The sequence below is a fragment of the Salvelinus fontinalis genome, chromosome 4, assembly GCF_029448725.1.
Source record: "Salvelinus fontinalis isolate EN_2023a chromosome 4, ASM2944872v1, whole genome shotgun sequence".
NCBI lineage: Eukaryota > Metazoa > Chordata > Actinopteri > Salmoniformes > Salmonidae > Salvelinus > Salvelinus fontinalis.
In genome coordinates this window covers 78,758,039-78,774,280 of record NC_074668.1, presented here as the reverse complement: position 1 = coordinate 78,774,280, position 16,242 = coordinate 78,758,039, and the positions used below count along the sequence as shown (strand labels likewise).

The 16,242-nt window shown below is 49.1% G+C and overlaps 1 protein-coding gene across 7 annotated transcripts in view; it reads left to right on the top strand.

Moving 5' to 3' along the window:
• LOC129854470 (chromodomain-helicase-DNA-binding protein 9-like) overlaps positions 1-16,242 on the top strand; it is a 145,141-nt gene that overhangs the window by 78,187 nt on the left and 50,712 nt on the right. For 6 of the 7 annotated variants that reach the window (XM_055921540.1, XM_055921541.1, XM_055921539.1 and 3 more), the window contains 8 exons: positions 6,942-7,079; positions 7,181-7,302; positions 8,985-9,228; positions 11,062-11,238; positions 11,569-11,712; positions 12,928-13,026; positions 13,164-13,320; positions 14,891-15,101. In XM_055921540.1, coding sequence (XP_055777515.1) covers positions 6,942-7,079; positions 7,181-7,302; positions 8,985-9,228; positions 11,062-11,238; positions 11,569-11,712; positions 12,928-13,026; positions 13,164-13,320; positions 14,891-15,101 — 1,292 coding nt within the window. The remainder of the gene's footprint in view (positions 1-6,941; positions 7,080-7,180; positions 7,303-8,984; positions 9,229-11,061; positions 11,239-11,568; positions 11,713-12,927; positions 13,027-13,163; positions 13,321-14,890; positions 15,102-16,242) is intronic. The other variant, XM_055921542.1, reaches the window with a different exon arrangement.

The window sequence follows — 16,242 nt, the reverse complement described above, 5'->3', positions numbered from 1 at the left end:
ATGTAAAGACAAGATTAAATCAAGAATAGTCTGCTGGGTGACAATATTAGCCTATCACTTGTGAATGATACCCAGCTTCAGGCAAACAGCGCATTCTTTTTTTTGCTTCTTTTTCAAATCATATTCGCACACCTCATATAGCCTATAGCCATATAGTGGCCAAATAACTTCTTAAAATTAAGCACATTCATCCACTTCTAAATGACATACATATGCAACGCGGGAGATCAAGTTTTTGTCACCATAGAAAATGCTACAAATTAAAAAAAATCTCATCTGTTGCGTCAGGCTTATTGCTTAAAACAGGTTTTTTGATTGTAGTGGTTGTATTAATTTGGGATCTATCGCATCCCACAACTGTCCAAGACTATATTTGGAATATTTATTTCTTGCACAGAATAGAGTAGGTCGACCTTTGTACTATGGGGAATAGTAGATTGACATATGCTAGTGCTTTTGCTGTTCGTCAGGCCTACTCATCTTGTTGTCTGACGAAAGTAAATGTGGACAGTTCTTCCAACATCTTCAATATGCACCTTGGTATTGGATAAGGATGCACGCAGTTGGGTCCACGGTGTGTCTGTCTTCACTTGAAGCCTGTGAGAAAGACCCGATCACGTGACGGAGAGCCATGTGAGTGAGAGGTGATTCAGCACGCAGCCGGGAGAAGGGATTTATACTTATTATATTCAGCCCAAGGGCACAACGGTCGCTGGCCGCAAAAGGCATGGATTCTTTTAGGGGGCATTACGGCCACACAAAGGGGATGCAGCCGGGAAATTTGAGGCATTATTAACTGCTTGAGTGAGAGACTGATGAAGTGTGTTCAGCCTGCGCAAGAAACAAAGCAGAGTTCGTGCCTTTCATGCGACTTTTTTCAAATCATCATTAGAGTTGCATCATGCAGCCTTAGAATGTATTAAAAATCTAAACATATAGCCCAACATTTGTATCACAACTAAAGTTACATTAATAACTCTAAATTAAGCATATAGGAGTACCTGTTTCTTTGTTAACCGCTCAACACAGAATATCCTTCCTATTTTATTCAGCTATGTTCAGTTGTATTCTTCATACGGAATTCTAAGCAAATCTTGTCTGCTAAATGAACTTGTCACGCCCTGGCCTTTGTATTCTGTGTTTTCTTTATTATTTTAGTTAGGTCAGGGTGTGACATGGGGAATGTTTGTGTTTTGTCTCGTTTTGGGTGGTTATATGGAAAAGGGGGGTGTTGGGTTTGGAGTATGGGTTTGTGTTGAGTGAGTGTTTCTAGGTATGTCTATGGCTGCCTGAGTGGTTCTCAATTAGAGACAGATGTCCTTCATTTGTCTCTGATTGGGAGCCATATTTTAGGCGGCCATAGGCATCAGGTTTTTGTCGGGTCATTATCTAGGTCTGTGTCTGTGTCTAGGTTGCATGTTTGCATTTCGTTCGGTTCTAGCTTCACGATCGTCTATTTGTTGTTTTGCTTCGTTCGTTTTCTCCTAAATAAAGAGAAGATGTTTTTTTTTACATGCTGCGCCTTGGTCCTCTCTCTCTCCCACGGTCGATCGTGACAGAATGACCCGACCACTCAGGACCAAGCAGCGTGAAAGGAGGGAGCCAGAGCCCGTTGTGCAGATACTGGAGGTGAGCAATGGGAAGGATACAGAGACTGTTAAGGATTTATTGAGGAGTTTGGAGGAGAGTGAAAAGAGGGAGCTGCTGTGTTGGTGCGTGAGGCACAACATCCACCCGACAGAGCGTGTGCGGGATGTGATGTTACCTGAGTCAGCTCTTCATGCTCGTCCTGAGTTGCGTGCTAACCGTCTGGGAATGACAGTCCCACGAACCAGGCCTCCTGTGTACATTCCTAGTTCTACACCTCCTGTAACACCTTTCCGCCCCAGCCCGGTACCACCAGTTCCGGCACCACGCCCAGGATTCCAGGGTGTGGGAAGGATACAGAAACTGTTAAGGATTTATTGAGGAGTTTGGAGGAGAGTGAAAAGAGGGAGCTGCTGTGTTGGTGCGTGAGGCACAACATCCACCCGACAGAGCGTGTGCGGGATGTGATGTTACCTGAGTCAGCTCTTCAGGCTCGTCCTGAGTTGCGTGCTAACCGTCTGGGAATGACAGTTCCACGAACCAGGCCTCCTGTGTGCATTCCTAGTCCTACACCTCCTGTAACACCTTCCCGTCCCAGCCCGGTACCACCAGTTCCGGCACCACGCCCCAGGATTCCAGGGTGTCTCCAGAGCCCTGTTCGCATTGTTGCTTCTCCCCGCACTCGCCCTGAGATGCGTGCCCTCATCCCGGTACCACCTGTGCCGGTACCACGCACTAGGCCTATAGTGCGCTTTGAGAGCCCAGTGTGTCCTGTTGCTGCTCCCCGCACTAGCCCTGAGATGTGTGTCCCCAGCCCGGTACCACCAGTTCCGGCACCACGCACGAGGCCTAATGTGCGTATCCAGGGTCCAGTATGCCCTGTTCCTTCTCCCCGTACTAGCCTTCAGGTGCGTGTCCCCAGCCCGGTACCACCAGTTCCGGCACCACGCACCAGGCCTATAGTGCGCCTCAGCCGGCCAGAGCTGCCCGTCTACCCAGTGCCATCTGAGTCATCCGTCTACCCAGTGCCATCTGAGTCATCCGTCTACCCAGTGCCATCTGAGTCATCCGTCTACCCAGTGCCATCTGAGTCATCCGTCTACCCAGTGCCATCTGAGTCATCCGTCTACCCAGTGCCATCTGAGTCATCCGTCTACCCAGTGCCATCTGAGTCATCCGTCTACCCAGTGCCATCTGAGTCATCCGTCTACCCAGTGCCATCTGAGTCATCCGTCTACCCAGTGCCATCTGAGTCATCCGTCTACCCAGTGCCATCTGAGTCATCCGTCTACCCAGTGCCATCTGAGTCATCCGTCTACCCAGTGCCATCTGAGTCATCCGTCTACCCAGTGCCATCTGAGTCATCCGTCTACCCAGTGCCATCTGAGTCATCCGTCTACCCAGTGCCATCTGAGTCATCCGTCTACCCAGTGCCATCTGAGTCATCCGTCTACCCAGTGCCATCTGAGTCATCCGTCTACCCAGCGCCATCTGAGTCATCCGTCTACCCAGCGCCATCTGAGTCATCCGTCTACCCAGCGCCATCTGAGTCATCCGTCTACCCAGCGCCATCTGAGTCATCCGTCTACCCAGCGCCATCTGAGTCATCCGTCTACCCAGCGCCATCTGAGTCATCCGTCTACCCAGCGCCATCTGAGTCATCCGTCTACCCAGCGCCATCTGAGTCATCCGTCTACCCAGCGCCATCTGAGTCATCCGTCTACCCAGCGCCATCTGAGTCATCCGTCTACCCAGCGCCATCTGAGTCATCCGTCTACCCAGCGCCATCTGAGTCATCCGTCTACCCAGCGCCATCTGAGTCATCCGTCTACCCAGCGCCATCTGAGTCATCCGTCTACCCAGCGCCATCTGAGTCATCCGTCTACCCAGCGCCATCTGAGTCATCCGTCTACCCAGCGCCATCTGAGTCATCCGTCTACCCAGCGCCATCTGAGTCATCCGTCTACCCAGCGCCATCTGAGTCATCCGTCTACCCAGCGCCATCTGAGTCATCCGTCTACCCAGCGCCATCTGAGTCATCCGTCTACCCAGCGCCATCTGAGTCATCCGTCTACCCAGCGCCATCTGAGTCATCCGTCTACCCAGCGCCATCTGAGTCATCCGTCTACCCAGCGCCATCTGAGTCATCCGTCTACCCAGCGCCATCTGAGTCATCCGTCTACCCAGCGCCATCTGAGTCATCCGTCTACCCAGCGCCATCTGAGTCATCCGTCTACCCAGCGCCATCTGAGTCATCCGTCTACCCAGCGCCATCTGAGTCATCCGTCTACCCAGCGCCATCTGAGTCATCCGTCTACCCAGCGCCATCTGAGTCATCCGTCTACCCAGCGCCATCTGAGTCATCCGTCTACCCAGCGCCATCTGAGTCATCCGTCTACCCAGCGCCATCTGAGTCATCCGTCTACCCAGCGCCATCTGAGTCATCCGTCTACCCAGCGCCATCTGAGTCATCCGTCTACCCAGCGCCATCTGAGTCATCCGTCTACCCAGCGCCATCTGAGTCATCCGTCTACCCAGCGCCATCTGAGTCATCCGTCTACCCAGCCATGACCGGCCCGAGCCGTCCGCCAGCCCGGATCGGCCCGAGCCGCCCGCCAGACCGGATCGGCCCGAGCCGCCCGCCAGACCGGATCGGCCGGAGCCGCCCGCCAGACCGGATCGGCCGGAGCCTTCCGCCAGACCGGATCGGCCGGAGCCTTCCGCCAGACCGGATCGGCCGGAGCCTTCCGCCAGACCGGATCGGCCGGAGCCTTCCGCCAGACCGGATCGGCCGGAGCCTTCCGCCAGACCGGATCGGCCGGAGCCGTCCGCCAGCCATGACCGGCCGGAGCCGCCCGCCAGCCATGACCGGCCGGAGCCGCCCGCCAGCCATGAGCGGCCGGAGCCTTCCGCCAGCCATGAGCGGCCGGAGCCTTCCGCCAGCCATGAGCGGCCGGAGCCTTCCGCCAGCCATGAGCGGCCGGAGCCTTCCGCCAGCCATGAGCGGCCGGAGCCTTCCGCCAGCCATGAGCGGCCGGAGCCTTCCGCCAGCCATGAGCGGCCGGAGCCTTCCGCCAGCCATGAGCGGCCGGAGCCTTCCGCCAGCCCGGATCGGCCGGAGCCTTCCGCCAGCCCGGATCGGCCGGAGCCTTCCGCCAGCCCGGATCGGCCGGAGCCTTCCGCCAGCCCGGATCGGCCGGATCCGTCAGCCAGCCCGGATCGGCCGGATCCGTCAGCCAGCCATGAGCAGCCGGATCCGTCAGCCAGCCATGAGCAGCCGGAGCCGTCAGCCAGCCATGACCAGCCGGAGCCGTCAGCCAGCCATGACCAGCCGGATCCGTCAGTCAGCCATGAGCAGTCGGATCCGTCAGCCAACCATGAGTCATCCAGCCAGGATCCGTTCCTCAGTCCGGAGCTGCCGTCCCTCAGTCCGGAGCTGCCGTCCCTCAGTCCGGAGCTGCCGTCCCTCAGTCCGGAGCTGCCGTCCCTCAGTCCGGAGCTGCCGTCCCTCAGTCCGGAGCTGCCGTCCCTCAGTCCGGAGCTGCCGTCCCTCAGTCCGGAGCTGCCGCCCCTTGTCCTGGTGCTGCCACTTATACTGGTGCTGCCCCTTATCCTGGTGCTGCCCTTTAGTCCGGTGCTGCCCTTTAGTCCGGTGCTGCCCCTTAGTCCGGTGTTGCCCCTTAGTCCGGTGCTGCCCCTTAATCCAGTGGGGTTAAGGTGGAGGATGGCCATTGGGAGGAGGCTACGGAGGCGGGTAGTGACTATGGTGGGGTGGGGACCCCGACCAGTGCCCGGAGCCGCCACCGTGGAAGGAAGCTCACCCAGACCCTCCCCTAGACTGTGTGCTGGTGCGCCCGGAGTTCGCACCTTAAGGGGGGGGTTATGTCACGCCCTGGCCTTTGTATTCTTTGTTTTCTTTATTATTTTAGTTAGGTCAGGGTGTGACATGGGGAATGTTTGTGTTTTGTCTCGTTTTGGGTGGTTATATGGAAAAGGGGGGTGTTGGGTTTAGAGTATGGGTTTGTGTTGAGTGAGTGGTTCTAGGTATGTCTATGGTTGAGTGAATGTTCTAGGTATGTCTATGGCTGCCTGAGTGGTTCTCAATTAGAGACAGATATCCTTCATTTGTCACTGATTGGGAGCCATATTTTAGGCGGCCATAGGCATCAGGTTTTTGTCGGGTCATTGTCTAGGTCTGTGTCTGTGTCTAGGTTGCATGTTTGCATTTCGTTCGGTTCTAGCTTCACGGTCATCTATTTGTTGTTTTGCTTCGTTCGTTTTCTCCTAAATAAAGAGAAGATGTATTTTTTACATGCTGCGCCTTGGTCCTCTCTCTCTCCCACGGTCGATCGTGACAGAACTAGTGTAGCCCACAGCCATATGGCATAGCCAGATCAGGACCTAACATAAGGACAACTCAGAGTATGCTATTCTGTTCTTCTGAAATAGACTACATTTTCTTCTTATGTTTTTTTAAACCTGTTTAAAACAAATTATATATTTATTGTGAAGGTGTAGGCTATGTTACATGGATTTATTAGACTTTTTAAAATGTATATGTTCGAAAAGGTCAGCATCAGTGGCTTGTAGGCTATGTGTGGAAGCCAGGAGATGCTAAATGTGTTTATGTTAATTAATGGTCAATTACCGTGAGACCGGCAGTTATTTGCTTGACAATCACCGGCTGACGAAATTTCGTGACCGCCACAGCCCTACTTGTCCCTAGCCTGAATGGTTCAGAAATCTGTTTCTTTCTGGTGCTCCTTAAATTCTGTTTGGTGTCTAGCGTTTTAAAAGTTGAGAGCAGTGTGTGTTTGTGGGAGAGAGTGAGTTGTGTGTGTGTGTGTGTGTGTGTGTGTGTGTGTGTGTGTGTGTGTGTGTGTGTTTTTACGAGAGGGAGAGATTGAGTGTGAGGAAGGGATGAGAGTGTGTGTCTATTTTAACTGAAGAGTAAAGCAGGTTTCATGCAGTGTTTTCTCCTTACTGACACAATGACATGCAGATCATTATGCATGTATGTTCCAGCCACCCATTCCTCCAGCCAAATCACAGGTAGGCCTTTGCAAATATGAGCAAATCAGCCATTCTATGCAGTATTCTATTAAACACTGAACAGTGTAACATTACATTCAATATGTGTTGTTTTGAGTAAAAGTGTGAATTTCAGTGACAGGTTTTTGCGTAGCTCATGCGCAGGAGGTTTAGAAAACGGGGGACTGGGCGAACAAGACGCTAGTGACGACACTAGGAGCTACTAAAAGGTGAAGTTTCTTTGTTTTTTTGTGTTAACTCACAACATATCTCTCTTTCTTTCCCCCTCCCTCCTCCCCCTCTCTCCGTCCCTCTTCCCCCAGCAGGTGGTGTACTACCTGGTGAAGTGGTGCTCTCTGCCCTATGAAGACAGTACGTGGGAACTGAAGGGGGATGTGGACCAGAGTAAAATAGAGGAGTTTGAGCTGCTGCAGGCAGCAAGGCCAGACTCCCGCAGGACGGTAAGCCCCCTTTATTCAACCTCCTTTCTCTTCTCTTCCTCTCTCTTCTTTTCTCATCTCTCTTCTCATCTTCTCATCCTCTAACATTCTCTACCCCACAGGAGCGTCCCCCAGCCAGCCTGTGGAAGAAGAGGGATCAGTCGAGGGAGTACAGTAACAGTAACGTCCTCAGGGACTACCAGCTGGAGGGAGTCAACTGGCTCCTCTTCAACTGGTACAACAGGTCAGTAGGGCCCCCCGAGGCCACACACACCACACACACACACACACCACACACCACACACACACACACCACACACACCACACACACACACCACACACACACACACCCCACACACCACACACACACCACACACACACACACTGTACCTGTATGCATGTGCAAACAAACAGACACACAGTGTTCTACTGCCCTGAACAGATTCTGACAGTTAGAAACACAGGGTTGTTCCAGACTTCAGATCCTAGGTTTCAGCTCTGTGGTTGTAGCATACTGCATCCAGCCAGAGAGACAAGGGCTGGACTGTCAGATTGCTAAGTAGTGCAGAAGAGAAGCCAGTGAAGCAGTGAGCTGACAGCATGTGTGTACCGAGACAGGGAGACGCTTGCCCAGAGCCTGCTGACTTCTAGCTTGGTTTAGTATGCAAAACCTGTGAAGAATGTGGTTAATAGGCTTGGACGGTATGTCGTATATACAGTGGGGAGAACAAGTATTTGATACACTGCCGATTTTGCAGGTTTTCCTACTTACAAAGCATGTAGAGGTCTGTCATTTTTATCATAGGTACACTTCAACTGTGAGAGACGGAATCTAAAACAAAAATCCAGAAAATCACATTGTATGATTTTTAAGTAATTAATTTGCATTTTATTGCATGAGAGAGAGCAAAGGAGAGAGAAAGATGGAGAGACAGATCAAGGGAGAAAGCGAGTTGGTGTGGAACACATCCCAAATCATCTGTTTGTCTATAGCCAGGCTGTAGTGTTGCTACTTGGACTGTGTTTCAGAGTGCTGTGAAGTTCTTAAAGGTCCAATGCAGCACTTTTTATCTCTATCAAATAATTTCTCGGTAACAATCAAGTACCTTGATTGTGATTGTTGTCAATTAAAACGGTCAGAAAGAAACAAAAATAGCTTCTTAGCAAAGAGCAATTTCTCAAGCAAGAATTTTGCTAGGACTGCCTGGGATGGGTCTGAGTGGGGAGGGGAAAACTAACTGTTATTGGCAGAAAGGTTTAGAACTCTCTTTATTGGTCTATCAACTAATTTATGTGATGTCACCGGGTAAGGCCAAAACAACATCCCACCAAAACAGGCTGAAATTTCAGCCAGTATTTTCAATCAGCTCTTACACTAAAAGGGCATTATCATAATTTTCCCAATTTCGGAGGATTATTCCATCCTCATATTGTGGAAATATTTATAAAACACAGGAAATCCTGTTTTTGACTGCACGAGCCTTCAAGATTAAGGAAAAAAGTATAGGAAGCAAGTGGGAGTATCTGCTCTTTGCAATTAATGTCAAGATTCACTGTAACACCCCCACCCTCTGGACAACCAGATTAATGTTCTGCCTGACTACTAGAGGAAGGATTCTGTTCAGCCCAGTCTCATCATTTAATATCAATATCAGACAGGACCACAACTACTCTATACATGTTTTGGGACTGTAATGTCTCTCTCTCTTTCTTCCTCCAACCCCCCTCTCGCTTCCTCTCACTCCTTTCAAATCAAATCAAATCAAATTTTATTTGTCACATACACGTGGTTAGCAGATGTTAATGCGAGTGTAGCGAAATGCTTGTGCTTCTAGTTCCGACAATGCAGTAATAACCAACGAGTAATCTAACCTAGCAATTCCTTACTCCTTCCCTGCACCCCACCCCTCTCTTCCTCCCTGACAGACGGAACTGTATCCTGGCAGATGAGATGGGTCTGGGGAAGACCATCCAGTCCATCACGTTTCTGGAGGAGATCTGGCGTGTGGGCATCAGGGGCCCCTTCCTCATCATCGCCCCCCTCTCCACCATCGCCAACTGGGAGAGGGAGTTCAGAACGTGGACCCACCTCAACGTCATTGTCTACCACGGCTCCATGGTCAGCAGGCAGATGCTGCAGCAGTACGAGATGTACTCCAGGGACACACAGGTAAACAACAACATAAATAAACAACACAGGCGAGCCGTACAAGATGTACAGTCAGGGACCCACAGATAAACAACAATGTCAACAACAGGTGAGTCCTTGAAGTTTCAAAAGTTGTTCTCTGATGAGGGGAGGTGGTGGTTGTCAGAAACAACAGCAAAAGGGCCTTGAAACCCGCTGGCAGCCAGCATCTCATAATGGGGACGAAGAACAGGAGATAATGTGATGCACATCATTAGCTGTGAAAGATTAAGTGAAACTCAGGTGTTTCTCTTTTCCATTAAAGTAATGACAGTATTTGTTATATTGTGTTTCAGGGAATAGTGACATGATATCAGAGATGCTCAGTCGGACAAAGAGATTTGTTCACGGAGAGCTTGCAGGCCACATAATGAGAGAGAGAGATACTGAGATTGAGTAGCATGACTGTCATGTTCCAGCATGCCTAGTCACCTTACCCCAACACATATCTGCCTCTATCGATCCAGTATCCCTTCACATTGTAAATATGCTTCTGGAACTGACCCTGTATATAGTATGCTTACTTACTTTATCGTGTTCTTCTTATTTCATATCTCGTGTGTCTTTGTTCTACCTTGTTATTTTTACTATTACATTGTTATTGATTAACGCATTGTTGGAGTTAGAGTTTGGAAGAAAGGCCTTTCACTGTACTTGTGCATGTGACGTTAAAGGTTGAAACTTGAAAGCAGGACTCAATTTAAAGGCACATGAGAAGGGTTTGAAGGGTGGCACATGTCAGGCGGTAGCCCTGGGAAAAGGGGTTTTCTGCAGTTGTTGGCAGAGTAATGTAGAATGACAGACAGCGGTTAGGAGATCTTAGTATGCAAATGTAACAAGGGAGGTGGGGAAGAACGGATGAGGGAGGAGAGGAAAGATGAGCTGCCACCAGGCTGTCTCACTGGAAGACTGTGATGTCACTGTGGCACCACAGGGCTTATTCTTACAGCACGGCTCACCCCTTAACACACAGGGAATCACCTTAACACACAGGGAATCAACTTAACACACAGGGAATCACCTTAACACACAGTTAACACATAGGGAATCACCTTAACACACAGGGAATCACCTTAACACACAGGGAATCACCTTAACACACAGTTAACACACAGGGAATCACCTTAACACACAGGGAATCACCTTAACACACAGGGAATCACCTTAACACACAGGGAATCACCTTAGCACACAGGGAATCACCTTAACACACAGGGAATTACCTTAACACACAGGGAATCACCTTAACACACAGGGAATCACCTTAACACACAGGGAATCACCTTAACACACAGGGAATCACCTTAGCTCACAGGGAATCACCTTAGCTCACAGGGAATTACCTTAACACACAGGGAATCACCTTAACACACAGGGAATCACCTTAACACACAGGGAATCACCTTAACACACAGGGAATCACCTTAACACACAGGGAATCACCTTAACACACAGGGAATCACCTTAACACACAGGGAATCACCTTAACACACAGGGAATCACCTTAGCTCACAGGGAATCACCTTAGCTCACAGGGAATTACCTTAACACACAGGGAATTACCTTAACACACAGGGAATCACCTTAACACACAGTTAACACACAGGGAATCACCTTAACACACAGGGAATCACCTTAACACACAGTTAACACACAGGGAATCACCTTAACACACAGGGAATCACCTTAACACACAGGGAATCACCTTAACACACAGGGAATCACCTTAACACACAGGGAATCACCTTAACACACAGGGAATGAGTGGAAGAGTTGTATTGACTCCCTGTGCGTTTCTTCCTGGTTTCCCTCCAGGGTCGTGTGGTGCGGGGAGCCTACAAGTTCCACGCCCTCATCACCACCTTTGAGATGATCCTGGGCGGCTGTCCAGAGCTCAACGCCATCGAGTGGCGCTGCGTCATCATCGACGAGGCCCATCGCCTCAAGAACAAGAACTGCAAGCTGCTAGAGGGCTTCAAGCTCATGAATCTGGTATGTCCAACTCACTGAGCATACTGTAGGGCAGAACTGAGCAAAGGGTAGAAATGCAGCCATTACAGCTTGAATGTTTGAGATCCTAGGCCTAGTGTGTCTCCAATCAATATCTTATTTGTGTGTGGAGAGAAGCAGTGAAACGTGCCCTAATGGTAACCATCACTGTACACCAATCTGGTTGGATCTTAAGATTGTTTGTGATTGAGGTCTCCCCTCTCTCTGTAGTTGTGTTCAATGGAGGCACAGCTTGTAGGTTGGAGTTCCAATGCTGTGTGTCTTGTATTGTTTCTAACTCACATCTCTCTCTTCCCTCTCCTCTCTCTCCAGGAACACAAAGTTCTCCTGACAGGGACCCCCCTCCAGAACACGGTAGAGGAGCTGTTCAGTCTGCTGCACTTCCTGGAGCCTCAAAGCTTCCCCTCAGAGAACACCTTCATGCTGGAGTTTGGAGACCTCAAGACTGAGGAGCAGGTGAGGCTGTGTGATTCTATCATGTGGTTGTTGGGTTCGTATCAAGTGTGTCGCTGTCAGTGTGACTGTGTGAGTATTATGTTGTTGGGTTCCTATCAACAACGTGAATGTGAGAAATACTGTGTGTTATAGTTTAGTCTCTGCCTGTGTGTGAGTGTGTCCTTTACCATCACTGATCATAATGAATATGATTATTAATACAGAAGCTAATTTTTTTTCAAATGGTATCAGGGGACATGAGTGTGTTTTTCCCCACTCACCTCACCTGGTGTTTGAACAGTGTGTCAGTGTGTGGAGATAATGATCCTGTTGGTACAGATGGAACTCTGAAGGAGAATAGAGCTCACACACACACACAGACGGACGGACGGGCGGGCGGGCGGACGGACGCACGCACGCACGCAGGCAGGCAGGCAGGCAGGCAGGCACGCACGCAGGCAGGCAGGCAGGCTTGGAAAGTTATGTTAAAGGCCCTGTAGCATTATGCTGATGTAATTACAGGTATTTAGAAACCCTATAATCAACCTCATGGACTTCATCAGTCTGTTAGTGTGAAAAACCCAGCAGCATTGCAGTTATTGACACACTCAAACAGGTGTTCCTGGCATCTACTACCACACCCCGTTCAAAGGCACTGAAATATTTTGGCTTGCCCATTCACACTCTGAATGGCACACATACACTCCTTGTCTCAAGTTTTAAAAATCCTTCTTTAACCTGTCTCCTCCCTTTCATCTACACTGATTGAATTGAATTTAATAAGGGATCATAGGTTTCACCTGGATTCACCTGGTCAGTCTATGTCATAGAAAGCAGGTGTAAATGGATGAGAGAAGACAGGTTAAAGAAGGATTTCTAAGGTGTTCCTAATGTTTTGTACACTCAGTGTATTGTACTGGTTTGACAATCATACCACTGACCGGCCCATGGTCAACCCCTCTTAATCCTGCTAATCCTTCAGCACCTCTGGTTAAAATCATGTGTGTGTAGGTGCGTGTGTGTAGGTGCGTGTGTGGGTTCATGTGTGGGTGCATGTGTGTGAAAGTGGAGTCCTGTTCCAGACTCTCCACATGTTAACGTGTATCTTCCATCTCTCTGTATCCGTCTCTATGTGTCTCAGGTCAAAAAGCTTCACATATTACTGTAATCTGTGTGTATGAGTGCGTATGCATGCGTCCATCCATATATGAACGTGCATATCTCGGTCTCTCTCAGGTCCAGAAGTTGCAGGCCATCCTGAAGCCCATGATGCTGCGTCGTCTCAAGGAGGACGTGGAGAAGAACCTGGCTCCTAAGGAGGAAACCATCATTGAGGTGTGTATGTGCGTGTTTGCGTTGTGTGTGTGCTTGAGATTGAGTTTTTGTGTTTTTTTTTTGTCTTAGTTTTGCTGACTGATGTGGTTTCTGTGTATTGTCATATATAATTGAATGTTTCTATATAATGTGGTCAGGTGGAGCTGACCAACATCCAGAAGAAGTACTACAGAGCCATCCTGGAGAAGAACTTCTCCTTCCTGTCTAAAGGAGTCGGCCAGGCCAACGTCCCCAACCTGGTCAACACCATGATGGAGCTGAGGAAGTGTTGCAACCACCCCTACCTCATCAAAGGTACTGAACACACCACTACCTGACCCTGACCCCTACCTAACCCTAACTGTAACCAGGGTTGGGGTCAATTGGGGAAATTCTAGTCAATTCAGAAAGTAAACCAAATTCCAATTCCCATTTTCCCCATTGAAAAGCATTGAAGAGAATTGGAATTGGAATTTCAGTTTACTTCCTCAATTGACATGGAATTGACATGGAATTGACATGGAATTGCCCCAAGCCTGACTGTAACTCAATCTGGTCAACACCATGATGGAGCTGAGAAGCTGCTGTAACCAGCCTTACCTCATCCCATCAAAGGTACTACACTGTGTGTGTGTGTGTGTGTGTGTGTGTGTGTGTGTGTGTGTGTGTGTGTGTGTGTGTGTGTGTGTGTGTGTGTGTGTGTGTGTGTGTGTGTGTGTGTGTGTGTGTGTGTGTGTGTAACAGATTTAATGAGGGCTAGGACAACTAAAGGATCAGCTTTAGAGTTGATAAACTGCCAAATGGAAATATGAAGGCTTTCTAAGTAAGCAATAAGTCACGGGGGGGTGTGGTATATGGGCTCCTGAGTGGCGCAGCGGTCTAGGACACTGATGCTAGAGGCATCACTATAGACACCCTGGTTCGTATCCAGGCTGTATCACAACCGGCTGTGATTGGGAATCCCATAGGGCAGCACACAATTGGCGCAGCGTTGTCCGGATTTGACCAGTGTAGGCCGTCATTGTAAGTAAGAATTTGTTCTTAATTGACTTACCTAGTTAAATAAAGGTTAAATAAATAAAAAACGTTGGTAACCAGTTTATAATAGCAATAAGGCACCTCAGGGGTTTGTGGTATATGGCCAATATACCACGGCTAAGGTCTGTTCTTAGGCACGACCTTAGCCGTGGTATATTGGCCATATACCACAAACCCCAAGGTGCCTTATAGCTATTATAAACTGGTTACCAACGTAATTAGAGCAGTAAAAATAAATGTTTTGTCATACCCGTGTTATACGGTCGGATATACCACGGCTGTCAGCCAATTAGCATTCAGGGCTCGAACCACCCAGTTTTTAATATCCGGTAGTTTTTAGTATGTCAAATCAAAAAAGGGGTTGTTAGACTTGATAAGCATTATATAAGTCCTAATTCTCATATTGTCTTTGACCTGCATACAGTTTAGTGTAGTTATGGTACCTTTCTTCATCAATGCTGGTTTGTGAGTTCGAGGCAGTGAGCTGTGTGTGTGACCTGTCTCTTTGGTCATTCAGTTGCTTGGTCATTATCCTTCTAACCAGTGACCAGAGAGAGAGTTCCTTGTACCGCCACCTTACTCAGGTCCACCCTCTTTTTTCCAGTACCATATTGTACAAAATCTATTCCATGACTGAGTTGCTATTCCTATCTGTCTTAAAGTAGGTACTGTATACAGATTAGGTCAAAATGGTAGCATGGTACCAGATTGTGTCATCCAGTCCTTTCCAAATAGAAGCCAAACTCTGGTGGCAACAGCGTTAGACGGGGGCCCCGCCCTGCTTGTACAATTGTAGCAGAAACACTGATACCATCACTGAGTTTATTTGTCTGTCCATTTCTCCCAGGTGCTGAGGAGAAGATCTTGGAGGACTTCCGAGAGGTGTACAGCCCTGTTGCCTTTGATTTCCACCTGCAGGCCATGGTGCAGTCGGCTGGTAAACTGGTCCTCATAGATAAGCTGCTGCCCAAGATGAAGGCCGGGGGACACAAGGTCCTTATCTTCTCCCAGATGGTCCGCTGTCTGGATATCCTGGAGGACTACCTCATCCAGAGAAGGTATCGCTGCCTTCCTCTCGTCTTGTATAACTATGCTCCCAAGTACTCCACTCCAATAGAAGCCTGGAAATCAAGGTTCTGTCTCCTCAGATATTTCATATTGTGAGATGATGTAGTTTGAGATGAGATATATAATGTTTATTACTTTGTGTCAGTGCATGTAGAATTTTAAACACCCTCTGCAGTTTCAGCTAGGCAGATGCGGAAAAAGACAGGAATCATGCTTGAGAGGGTAATAGACTTTGTAATTTCCATTTTTCAGCTCCATTTTCAAAATGATGTATTTATGGTTTATTATCTGGTGTTAGCTAGCTAGCAGTTTGCAGTGCTGCAAAAGCTGAATCACTCTAGTACTTTCCCTTATTAAATTGAATGTAGTTTGAAGAGAAATGCTGAATCTCTAAGCATTAGCCTCTCTCTCCAGTGACTGTCTGAGAAAGAGCCTTTTAAAGCCCCCTGTGCTCATCACTCCATAATGCTACCCAGAGCAGGGAGATGATAAAGACTGTGTAACAGAAGCAGAAGAATGTACCAAGACCCTTTCATTCAAGGTCTTAATCTCCTGGCTTAATGAGCTTCCTGTTTGCACGCTAAATGAAAAGGATATTATCCCAGCAGCCCGTCTAAGCTGAGGAAAGCGGGCGACTGGCCTGGTCTGTGTGGTCTCTCTATATCTTCCTCCCTTTCCCTCCTGATATCTCTGTCCTCTCTCTTCTTCTCCCTCTCTCTATCCTCTCTTGTCTCTCTCACTATCCCGGGCCTGGCCCTGTGTTCTTCTCCCCTCCCTGCTTCTTTCTGGCACTCAAACCCCGAACCAAACCAGTGTAAACACACAAGGCGAGTCGCTCCGCTCAGTGGCTAGGCAAGGCTTAGCCGGGGATCAGCGGCAGGTCACAGACTCCCTCGGGGCCTCCCACATCAGACAGAGGGAGAGAGGAGTCTGTGGGCGGGCGGAGGGAAGTGGGTCACTGTAGAGGTGAGGGGGTGAGGTGTGTAAGGTGAAGAAGATGAGGGGTAAGGCAGGGGCGAGGCCAGGGCTCCTGGGAAAGAGGCTGCCCGTGATCAGTGAGCTAAACCACCTTGTTCTCTGCCAGAGAGAGGGGGAGGAAGGATGAAAGGAGGAAGAGGGAGCAGAATAGAG